This window comes from Hermetia illucens, chromosome 4, assembly GCF_905115235.1.
Source record: "Hermetia illucens chromosome 4, iHerIll2.2.curated.20191125, whole genome shotgun sequence".
Classification (NCBI taxonomy): Eukaryota; Metazoa; Arthropoda; class Insecta; order Diptera; family Stratiomyidae; genus Hermetia; species Hermetia illucens.
In genome coordinates, this window is record NC_051852.1 from 105530099 (window position 1) to 105542998 (window position 12900).

Genomic DNA, 12900 nt, shown 5'->3' on the forward strand with positions numbered 1-12900 from the left:
AACGAACTGCTTCGACTTTCCCATATATTTCGCAGCAGCAGTTTGCGTTAATTTGGGTCCTTTTTCATGCAAACATAGAAAAATTGCCTCAAAGCGAGAAGCGTAAACAGCACTCATTTCGAAAAACCACTCAATTGAAGACTAAATTTGACAGAGAGCTGACTTTTTACAAAAAGCATGAAGGACTGAGGTGCCCTCTATGTCATAGAAAAAGAAACAGGACGCTCTGATTTTTTATCTTCGTGTAACAGTGACCACGTTCTTATGTAACAGACTGTAAATACAAATTTCTATGTCTTCCAGAATGAAGTCTGGTGAATTTTCTATGCTTATGGAAATTATATTCTCCTAGACGAGATGCACTTTTTAAGCTAGCTCTATGAGAACAAAAAAGTGTGAGATGGTATTATGGCAAATTCACTCGGTATCTTACTGTCAAACAAATTTACGCTAATGAAATATCCCAGAATTTCTGCAAACCCACAGGAACGATCCTTTAATAATAGGTTGTGGATATGCCAGCACAACTTCCTAATCACAAAAATACGGTAAGGTCTTTGGACTCATTGGACATGAGATCAGTTCCCAATTAGAACAATCTATAGTTTACCCACCTTAAGCTCAACAATCACAACCATAGAGGAAGAAGCGACATGAACGGCATATGGGGAAAAATCAACAGCCTACACCTGTGGAAAAGCTAAAAAGAGGAGCATTCTAACAAAGAAGCTAAAAGCGCTTATTACAGCACTCGTCATGTGTGGAGACCATATGAAAACCAAAGGATAAATTCATTCCTGAACGAACATTTCACGCAGCGGCTATCACTACTCAACCAAAACTTTACGCTTCGCCATAAGAGACCCCATTTTTCCCAAGGAAGACATCATAATGGACGTCGAAACGGAACCTAAAATATACCACAAGGCGAAAAGTACGGCGAAGGAGTCGAAAGGGGAGAATTCGACGTAAAGTTTTGCTGCTAGGCGTACCGATTAAGAAAACCCTGTGCTTGTTTGGAGAGTGGATTACGACTCACCAAAACTTAGCTTAGCTGAATGGAGAACGATGGGCAAAATGGCAGTCAGTTCTATTTTACATTCAGAAATGCATTTTACAAAGCAACCTTCGGATCAGCAATTGGCAGCCTCCTCCCCCCATTCGCATCCTAGATATAACTGGAAAATCTATGAATTGCACTTGGCACACTCCGGCAATTTTGGATTAGATCTGCAGACAATATACTGGTAATCATCAAAAAACAAGGAACAATCAGACAGATTGAAGAAAAAACCAAGATACCTTTCCGGGAACGGGGGCATTTCTTATTCGAAATCAACAGGAAACCAGATACAACGAACCTCCCCATACATCACAAACCACGATTTTCACCACAAGATGGCGGCATATAATTTCATAACCCACAAGATGGCGGCATATAATTTCATAATCTACAGGGTGGTCAATGCCACTCAAGGAGAAGAACAGTCAAGTAAACGAACTACATCCTCAACAGAGCAAAGAAAAACGGGTACAACAGGGACATCATCGTGAACGGATTCAAGAAAAGCTACGTCAGACTTTAAGGCAACAATTTTCTACATTCTTCCAAAAAGAAAACACAGAAAATGGGTAACATTGACTTGCTCAGACTTGACGCATAACTTCAAAAGCCGGCTTCAAAATCAAGGACTCCCGTTTACCTTAACCAGTAGACGCTCAGTTGCAATTGGATACGTGCAAAAAAACACCGAAGAGAGTCGCGCATGCAAGATTTCCTGTCCAGATTACCACCCACTAGCCCGAGGTCATTTTTCCGAACAAAGCCAGCCGATAGCACGAGAAACATTCCACTAATAGATTTACAAGCGATATTTCACGTCGACATTGGACAACCGCCATTTATATTTTATCGAAGGATACATTTCAGCATTACTCGGTGATGTTTAGTAATATGAGATATCACGTGATGCATCCATATTACAAACTATTACCTACGGCCAGAGTAATATCATCATCTCTGCTCTATTGGCTGGTGACGTTGGTGGTTGGGGTGGTGTTGTTAAGTGATGTTGAGACGTTAAATGTTCGGTAGTGATAGTGTGATATCGCTTTTAGATATTGCCTTCACTTCTAGTGATATGTACCATTTTCTTATAAAAGAGTTTTACAGTATTGGGAAAAATATCTTTCAAAGTTCAAATAAGCTTAGAATATATAATTTAAAGTAAAAGTGCGAATTCTTGCCTTATGAAATAATATCATTATTAAATTAAAATTATTAAAATATTGAAACTTAGGAATACGGCGCATGACTTAGAAAACTTGAGACAATATTTTCGTATTGATTCCCTGCATGAACATTTACAAGGAAGGAGGAGGCGGCTAGGACCTGATTTGTTGTTCCTCTTCTGTGTCCAAAGTTCAAACTTCATTGTTTTATTTATATTCTAGACTATTGACTGTTATACGTTCACATGTTTCATAAAACATTTCATCCTCCATGTTTGTCCTCCTTGATTAGCAAAATATCATACTGAACGTGGCATTTAAATGAAAAAACAGCAAAATGTTCAGGGTATACAAAATTTTCCCCAGGTTAGTTCTAACCACTCAATTGAGCCCATAGAAGATAAAATTAATTACTATTTGCTTGCTTATATTCAACCCATTCAAATCGAATTACCCGCCATGTTAACTAGGCCTTGCTAACTGTCCACCTTTTCCCCTGTGATGAATCTATTCAGTGCTCTTCTTGCGTGCTCAAATACAATTCATGAAAATTCGCCAAGAATAAGCCTGGAATTTCTATTTCAGTGCCATGTTGATGATAAAAACGACCAATAGGGTTGGAATGGAATGCTTTCGCATACAAACACCAATGGGCGAATCTGCATGCATTCAGTTAGCACCGACCGAAATGGACCTGCACCAACTGCATTTCACTGCTCCTCTCCAATCGTGCACTTGCACTTGAGCTAGATTTCAAGCCTGTCTATGATGGGTGGCGGAGATGGTGAGTGATGGTGCTGCATGCCCATACTCTCCCTTCTGCTTCGGATGCATGTATGGTTCATGGTTCACACTTTTGTGCCTACTTTTGTTCGGTTGGCGACTATTGCACTTCTATCGCTTTGAAAGGGTGGTTGAAAAAAGCTCTTTTTGCCTTTGATATTATAACGGCAATGGATTCGAATCGATACTGCAATATATTTATAGATGGTGCATGCAATAGTTGGATTAGTCGAGTGCTAACGTACATAGTCAGTAGTTCGGAATGTGAAATTGGCCTTTGTCTGGACCGGGATATTGCGAACGAATTGTTGTTCATTTAGTTCGGAAGTTTTTCAGGAAAAGGAAGATATGGAATGTTCGCTGCTTGCCTTGATACCTCTTCTTTCCATTATTCCCTTCCCTTCTGCAGAAAGATAGATTTTTAAACTCCTGTAATAATAAGCTTTGAAGATACGAGTTTTGAAACGCTAATCTTATAAATTTCAAATCAGTGATCCTTTGATAGTATGTGCCAAATGATATTCCTTTGAATATCCTTGGGTCATCCTGTCATCATATTCCTTTCAGGAAGAAGTCGCCCTAATATAATATCAAAACTTTCTATTACTTCTACTTCTGATGACGATAACTGCCACGCTGTTTCCCAATTTCCTTCGAACTAGTATTTCTCTCAGCAGTTTTGGTAGTGTTTACGGCAGGCTCCTTAACTATCCCCCCAACTATCCTTCTCATTTTATGGGTTTTCTCTGCGTCTCTCCTTCTTTTACAATTTTACCAAGTAAAGGAAGCACACTTCAATCTTCAAATATTCATACGGTCTCTATAAAGATAATTCTCACGCTTCTCAATTCCTCAATAAGCTTGTGCATAATCTAGCGAATTCAATGACAATTCAATCCAAACTTTAGCTACTCTATCGAGATAACGTGTTCGACTCTTCTGGAGCCCCAACAACTGGCAGATCTTATATTGTCGTTATTTCCAAAACAAGAAATTTAAACACCCTGCCTGAACACTGGTTGTCCGCAGAGGGTAACAGCCTGCATGAGATCTACGTTCATACTTTCGAGGTTCATCGTTGATACCTTAATAGAATTTTCGTTTCAAAAAGTATTTTTTGATAAGTCTTATTTGGCAAACGAAAATCTTTCGCCCAGTCTAAGGAAGCCAAATTGAATATCGTACCACGGGCAAATTTAAACAGCGGCCACCAAATGCTTATCAGATGAATATTGGATTGGGGAAAAAGAAATGTCGTATCTGTGATCAAAATTTGACGCTTTATCTAACATACTCCGATTTAAGTCAAATATGCGCCGTTTTCTTCGTAAATTTGTTTCCATTTAGAAGGCAACTTGATTAATCCCCCCTTTAGAAAACCCCCTCCTAATTTGCAAAAAACTCAGACAGCTAGTTTTTGCAAGCCTCTTTTGAGGCCAACTTAGTAGCACCAAGAGCATTTTGCATGGACCGGAAAAGATGGTAATCAGTTGGTGCCAGGTCCGGACTATACGGTGGGTGCGAAAGAAAACCCCTCCGAGCTCCCGTAGCTTCTGGCGAATCATTAAAGATGTGTGAGGCCGAGCGTTGTCTTGGCGGAACACAACACCATTCCTATTGACCAATCGCCTGCTTCAAACGGTCGAGTTGCTCATAGTAGAGGACCAAATTCGATCCAAGAGATTTTCCGTCAACTCGTGTGGCACCTAAACATCTAGCTTTTGTTGGAATCCAATCTTCTGCAAATAGTTCCAAACGGTTTTATGGTCTATACCTAGTTCCTGGCCAATCGAGCGAATGCTCACATGCCGGTCTACTTGGATGATTTCGACGATTTTATTGGTTTCTACGACGATTGACCTACCAGTACGAGGTGTATCTTCGACATTCACTAGACCAGAACGAAATCGACCGAACCAACGGTCTGCTGTTCCAATCGTTACAGTATCGGGCCCATAAACTTCACAAATTTTTTCGGCCGCCTTCGTTGCATTTTTACCTCTCAGGTAGGAAAAAGGCAAAATATGACGAATTTCTTGCTAGGTGAACTCCATCTTTGACGCGCTATAACTTGAGACTGAAATGTACGATCACAACACTGCCAAAGAGACACTTGTAGCACAGATTGTCGTCTTCAAATTGCCATATAGTATGACCCGATGCGATAACTATAACACAAGATATGTTTAAGTGTCGCCAACTATTGACAAAATACGACATTTCTTTTTCCCCAACCCAATATTTTAGAAATAAAAACTAATTCTCTCTCTCTCTCTATCTTCTGAATATCTATCATGCTTCCAATTACGCTTAAACCATAGCGCATAACATTTTCCTGCAGATATTAGCTTATCATAAAATATTGGATGATACCCTCAACTACTCTTCTTTTTGCAAAAGTGCGTTCGAAGAGAAGAGAGAAGAGGAATTTGGTAATGTTCTTTTTCTTCCCTCCCGTTTTTCCACTATCCCTAAGATAGTAGAAGGTGGTCAATAACATGTAATGCCCGCGGTGGGTGTCACTTTGTCCAGCGCCAATCTGACGAGAGAATCCATTTAATAATACGCAGCATTTCTTTTTCTTCTCACGTCCTAGCGTCCTTTAACTTTTCCAATACACTCCATTTAGCAATGCGAAATTTTTAGGTAAAATTTGCTTTTGCTGCTCCAGACTTGGATTTGAAATTGAAGATCGAGGTCAGCGAAACCAAGGTTGGGAAAATTATCAGTAAAGCCCAGCAAGAAGCTATCGCCGACAAGAGATAGATTAAGCATATCAAATTCTGATTATCGGGTCTGTTTGGAACTTACGCACTGCGTGATTAACGGAGGTTCGGGAAGACAGGGTGCAGTCAATCGTCCACCCGGATTTAGTGGAAACTGAACATTTTTGGAGTTAAGTTAATGATTTTAAAACTGTTTTTTTGACGAAAATGTGTTGAAATTGAGCGCAAACATTATATACACAATGTTTCCTATGAAAATTTGAGAAGCTGTTAACATTGCATTTGAAGAATTGATTCAGGGTTAAACCGCAAATTCGAACACCTTTGCATTTCTTTACCCGATCGAAGTTGTTATATCTCGGAATGAGTGGATCGATTCCGCGGGATCGGCTACGGAGGAAAAGAACGGTGGTTGGAGAGCAACGTGAAGAAATGTACATACGCTAAATCAGGATCTATCGATTGCAATGCGGTTTGTAATTTAGAAGAAGCCCGAATAAAAATAGGTGAAAATCAGGAGAAGCTAATAGCGAAGCACATAATAGTTAAATCATATAAAGCTGCTTTTGAATCCAAATGAGTGGATAAACTTATACAGCGTCGCTTATTTACCCGTGAGATTGTTACCTTATAATAATCTTTGAGAAGTAATACATACAACAATCTTTAAAGAATTACTCAGTATTAATAGTGACATCTGGAACACTTTTTGGAGAGACCGGTGGAGAGGACGGATGGCAGGTGGTTCCTTAAACTAACATTTCCCTTTCTTCTCTACTCTCCCGTTGGTGAAAAGATTTCCTGACTCGAAGATTCCCCAACGCGGGTGGTTGGGGGGACGGGGGCGGCGATCTATCCGCGAGTTCCAGAATTAGCTAAGCGTAAGTCAGGGCGTCAGGGAGCTGGGATAGGGTATTTTTCCCCGGAGGGTACATCCGGTCCTGACTATTTTGGCCCGCTTCCTTATACACAATGCGCAGGTAAAAACTTCAATGGAGATAAAAAATTACTTAACTGGGGAGACAGTAGCAATGGCGAAAGAGTTGGCTGCGTTTGTGTGCAGCATGAAAATGGTGGGAGGTGGCAGACAGGATAAAAAAAAACCCGACGAGACATTGGAATGCGCATAGTCAAATAAAGAAGAAGATTCACAAAGTGATAAGGCGCTCGTGGCAGAAGCGGCAAGCCAGTTATCAATCAGCTTATCAAGAAAGCGCATGCGGCCTGCAATATCCCTCCAAAGAAACATTAACAAAGGCTTGAAAAATGGGATTCGGGGTCGTATTTCGTACTATAGGCGGACATGGATACGTACAGAATATGCGAGAAAAGCAGAAGCAACTTCTCTCTCTCCCCTCCTGAAAGCGCCAAATGCGGATCGCAGATAGTCGGCTGAAGATCAAACTGGGAAAAAACCCCAGGTTGTGTACAGGGCTTAAAAGATGAAGGAAAAGAGGGACAAGCGACAAGGAAACGCGTCATCAACTCGGCCTATAATTAAGGCGGGCACGAATAGTGGCGTAGCAAAGAAAAGGTGGAGACACGAGGGGAAGCTAGACCGTCAGCTTTCCTCATTAAGCCGAGGAAGGAAGGAAGGAAGTTTTCAGCAAAATCCGTTAGAAGATCAAACTCGAAGATAGCGAAGTAGAAGTATCCATTCGGAAAACGAAGGATGGTGGAGTCCGCGTTGAATTAGGCTTGAAGACAACAACCAGAATACATTCTGTGAAGCGACTAAGTGGTTACTGGGAGAGAAAGCTTTAGTTTCTAGCCTAGAAACGACGTAGTTTCTAGAAGTCCGAAATCCTCACTAGTTCACAGGCAAGAACGAAATAGAAGAAGCCACCAAGTACGAATGCCCGGAGGTAACCAATGCTCAGGTTGATATCACTTGCTGCGGGGGAAGTTGCCGAGCAATATAATAATCCTGCAGATCAATACGCACTAGAGTGCAACCACTCACGAGTGGTTAGCGCAGCTCGCTGCGGAGATCAAAACTGATCTAGTGCTTATCAGTGGACAATACCGAAACAAAGACTCAGCTTGGCCAAAGGCCATATAACACAACGACAGAATAAGGATCAGCCAAATGGAGACTCCGCAGCGTAATGAACAGACGCAAAACTTGTTGTTGGAAGAACCTGGTCGATGAGGTAGTAACCCGAAAAATGATGTAACAAACGGTTCCAGACTAACTCCCTGACGATGGGGAAGTTAGCGGAGGTCTAATTCTCTGTGCATATTCGCCTACCCCACTTCGCAGAAATTTCTCAAGCTATTTCGCCTTGCTTCTCTGATCGCGTTTCTCCCACTTGAAGAGTTTCCGGGCATCTGTTTTCATTCCAACTATGTTCTGGTTTCGCCGGAATACATCTCTTAATGAATTGACTGTTTTAACTTGAGAGCTAGCCTCATACGCGTCAACGATCAATCTGTTGCGATTTTCCACCACTGTCTTCAGCTGCTGTTCAGTCTTGATATCACCGCCCATCTCTAGATGTTATTTCTACTTTACATAGGAATCCCAATCTGTTCTCTTGGAATTCTTTGCTACTCTGTCTATCTCAGAGTTGCTCACAATGTTGAATTTTAAAAGAACAGTATGCGTACATTATGGTAGTTTACTATTCCCTATATGAAATATGGAAATTTACTGGATGTGATATTTAACGTTGCAATTGTCGGAATTTGTCTTAGTATCGCAAGCTTTTGGCTCCTTTGTGTAACCTGTCGGATAACTTGGTACTTATCAGTATTCACTGTCGTCCCATTGAATATATCTCTCTATCTATCACCAGCAGAACCGGGAAAATGGCTCGCGTTGAATGTAATGGGGTAAAACCCCTCATCCTTACATGGAGAATTGCACGTAATGGTTAAACAACTAGAAAAAAGCGGTCTCTTACTGCGCGCATCCAGAAAACAACTACTTAATCTACCGATGTGATCAATTTTGTTTGATGATTATTGTCAATCATTCGAAATCCATCTAATGCCGATAGCATATACTACCCATGACAGGGTGCTATGACAGCTGTAGAAATTCATAAATCTTCCACCGTCCATTGTCCAGGCAGCCGAGTATTGTATTCTTCCACGACTATAGATGCTAAGGCCACAATCAAGAAGCTGACTATCCCCGCAAAAGTCCATGACTTTTCGCCAACTCAGCTTTCTTGATCTTGGCGACTCGCTGGAATCCCTCCACTGAAATCTTTCCTTCTTCTTTTTATACTTTCACGCCTGCCTTATCTTGAGGAGGTATCGCCTACATTTGCCATGTAAATTCGCTACTTGATTCCTGGACATTTTTCTCTTCCAATCCCCTATTATAGGTCAAGAAAACATTAAGTCCCTTATCAAAGCCCGAATATTTTTATAGTTCTTCCACCTCTCTTCAATGAACTCATGCAGTTCGCTTCCATCTGGGGACTATCTGTATTTCTTTCCGAGTCCCAGTTCCGATTGCGACAGGCCATCATTAATTACGTTATTATATTCTGTACCATAAAATGTCATAGTAGCGTTTCTCACTACTGAGTTTGGATAACGACGGCCGAAACTCCCTTGGTCCACGCCTGATGGGAGATTTCGCAACCCCACATTCTAGTTCAAGTTTATAGTCACATTCCAGGACCTCGATAGATTCTTATGTAAAAATAAAAATCTTTATACAAAATCGCAAACCTTTCGAATCCCGAAATATCTACTTTCTCAATAATTAGAGCGTGACCACGGTTACTCATTATATTATAATTTATACTTTCACAGTAATACATCTTTAGCAGGACAGACGCAAATGCATTCAAGTCATTTATACCGGTACGATTACCACGTCGTTATGCTTCTTAGTAATGTGAAATTCATCCCTTTCCAATGGTCTTTGCAATAAGGAGCGTCAGGCCATATACAAGCGCAAGAGAAATGAGCCAAGGGCGGTGGTTGCCCGCAAAGAACGGCAGCGCACTCTAGACGAGTGGCAGCTCTCGTGGCAAAATGAAACTAGAGGCAGATAGACTGCGCGACTCATCGGCAACTTAGGTGCGTGGCTGAATCGGACGAATGGTGAGACTGACTATTTTCTTACCCAATTTTTAATTGGTCATGAAAGTTTTCAGTATTACCTGCACAAGATTGGAAAAGCGAATTCTCCGGATTGTGTGTTTTGCAATGGAGTTGTGTGACGCCGCCCACCATACTTTTTTTTCTTGTGGAAGGTGGGATGGGGTTCGTCAGCAGCTCTATTTAAACACAGGGAATCTCTCTTCAGACAACATTGTCGAAGAAATGCTGAGGACTGCTGACAGGTGGAACCGTGTTGCCCATTACGTTCGGGCCCTTCTCGTTGCTTAGAAGATAGAACTCGACCGGTGGAGGAGCCGGATGGCAGAGGGTTCCTTGAACTGACAGTTCCCTTCCTCCTCTCCCCTCCCGTTGGTGAAAGGAATTCCCTGATTTGAAGACTCCGCAAGGCGGAAGAGTTCGCGGACTAGCCTGAAGTAATCTGACAAACGGTTCCAGGCTAGCTCTCTGACGACGGGGAGGTGTTTAGTTGGTAGTCCGACGACATACCGAATCGGGAGTCCAACACTGTGTGCGTAAATGCATTCACCTTCCCTACCCCAAAAAAAAAAATAGTCCTTGCAATGGAGCTGAATGATGATCGATTTCACCTTTTATTTTGATGATATTATTATTGGAGTCACGCGTTTTGGCAGAGTGCGTGTCAAAACGTTATGCCTCGGGAAACTCAAAAAAGTTAGCAAGATGAATTCACTCACCGATTCTTCAAACCTTGGGTTGGATTTTATGTTAAGTGCACATAGAAAGCAAAGACTCTAAAATACCCGTCACTCAAATGCTTTCCTATCTCATTTCTCCTTCATCGGGCTAGCAATCTCAGCATCCTACGACTCTGTGAAGGGCCTAGCAAGTAAAATATATCCTAAGTACTAAAGTCGACTCATTCCACAGCCCTTCAGTTCGATTGCAAACAAGTTTACGTAACACTGTTCCGGATGCTACTGCACTTTATCCCTCCGCACATATAGGGTGTTTCAAATCATTGACCTACAATATGAATGGGATGTAAGTTCTGGTTGGTAGAAGCTGTGCCAGCTTTGTCGAGGAGGAATTGTGTGAAGGGCACGTCGATACACCTCCCTTGTTCAGGAGCCTGCACTTTGCACACTAACTGCATCGTGTACCATTTCACAGCCTCTATTCTGAAAGCTCCTGACCTCCTTGAAGTTCTAGTGCATTTCTGTATGCACCCGAAAACATCTATGTCACGACACATGGAAAAGGGAGCGCCGCAGTCATCTGTATCTCTCGATAGCACGAGCTCTAGGTGCGAAAGTGTTTTTGCTGAGTGTCGGTCGGTGGCACGGGCCAGAATTGAGGCCAGTGTCATTTTGGTCAGTGCATTAAAGTTTGGCGCTGCATCTCTGCAGAGTGCATACTGCGCTTGTTAACCCCGAAATGCAATCGACTGTGACTCGGGGTAGTATTTCAACAAACACTCGTCTATGAAAAATTTGCGTTTGTTTGTCATACTTTCGATAGATGCCATTGGCACGGGATGGTGATATAGATAGTGAGTGCCTTTTCCGTGTCGATGACATTCAAGTAAATAGAAATGCTAATGAAACTTTCGCTCAAATTTGCAATCCGGAAACGTGACTCATATGAATATTCAAAGTGTTATTTATGGAACTAAATTCAAGCTGTAAGAAAGGGGCACGGGGTGATGGTTTTGCGTGTTGAACTCACTATTTTCGCTAATGTCTTCAAGTTTTATTAATGGGTTCCGATGTTGTACAGAAATTGCAACGAACTTAGTATTGGGGTTGGGAAACACTCGTCGTTTTGAATATTTATACTTGAATATTCATGAGAATTGTTTCGTCATATAAAGTACACTTAAGGTTAAATTGGTGCTTCACATATGTTTATGCATGTGTGCGAAGGATATTTCCACGCTTTAGGGTTAAGGTTTTGAATGAATAATGAAGTACAAGCAATTGTGTTTTTGGGTATTGTTCTATGTTTAATTAGTTGTTATTCGTAAGTGTGGCAAAAATTAAATATCACCCCGTTTTCGGACACGCAAATTCTAACCGGCAATTAGCACTTCAAAAGTTTCAGTTAATATTTCCTAATACACGACTTAGTCATTCACCAGAATATTCTAAATTGCTAATGAGATGCTTCTCCTCTCTTTTCAGGTTAATTATAATACCACGGGGTGAATAAAAGACGGTCATTCATCGAAAAGCCGAAGTGTATTCATTAAACTGCCCAAGTATATGTATAAACGCGAATATCGCACTAATGATGAAAAAGCATAAGATTATATTTAGGGATGCGAGAGGTTCTTAAGTAGAGCTACTCATCCCTAATATTCAGTAGAATAAGATACATACTCACCAGTCCGTAAAAATTAGGCATCCAAATATAGCTTACTAATAATATCCTTAAGTGCAAAACACATTTTGAAGTAAAATGTCCAACTCAATGCATCAGCAAAATGTCCCAAATGTGATTGCCGCGACAATTATTGAGCAATATAGCGGTCATCCCCTGTCGCAACATTCCCTAAGTGGTATCCCGGCTGGGGGAGGAGGCGGCGGGGGTGGTGCCGGGAGCAGTCGAACTAATTCCGGGCAGACAAATGGCCGCGGTTTTCTTGGGCTTCCCGGAAGCAGTAATGGAAATAGTGGAATCGTCAAAAGTTCTACATCAGCAATCGGGCAAGAGGACGTAAAAATGATAACTGCCATCAAAACTGAACCAATGCAAGATGTTATAACGATACAATCTACGATAACTGCCACATCAGCTGGTTCATCAAATGGACATATTCTTATACCGGGAAAAAGGCCACGACCGGAAAAGTAAGTACTTTGAATAGCTATTGTTGCATGTTTTCTTTACTTTTCACTCTTGCCATTTCTTTCGCAACATTATCAATATCTATTGTTTGTATTATAGGATAGGCAATCCTTTTTTAAGGTTTCGTTGAAAACAACCTTATTATATCTGCTGTCAAACCTCCTTTCTCAGAAACAGTTCCACCTATTGACACAAAATAAAGTAGAAATGCACCTAATAAAAGGGGTGTACGTCATTTTTTTCACCGTATATATCCATATCGGGT

At 41.3% G+C, this 12900-nt stretch overlaps 1 protein-coding gene across 2 annotated transcripts in view; it reads left to right on the forward strand.

The window, feature by feature from the left end:
* The window catches only part of LOC119654354 (ecdysone receptor), an 834675-nt gene that overhangs the window by 280199 nt on the left and 541576 nt on the right, over nucleotides 1-12900 (forward strand). For both annotated transcript variants that reach the window (XM_038059699.1, XM_038059698.1), the window contains exon 4: nucleotides 11969-12637. In XM_038059699.1, the coding sequence (XP_037915627.1) occupies nucleotides 12246-12637 (392 nt within the window). In that variant the 5' untranslated portion in view covers nucleotides 11969-12245. The remainder of the gene's footprint in view (nucleotides 1-11968; nucleotides 12638-12900) is intronic.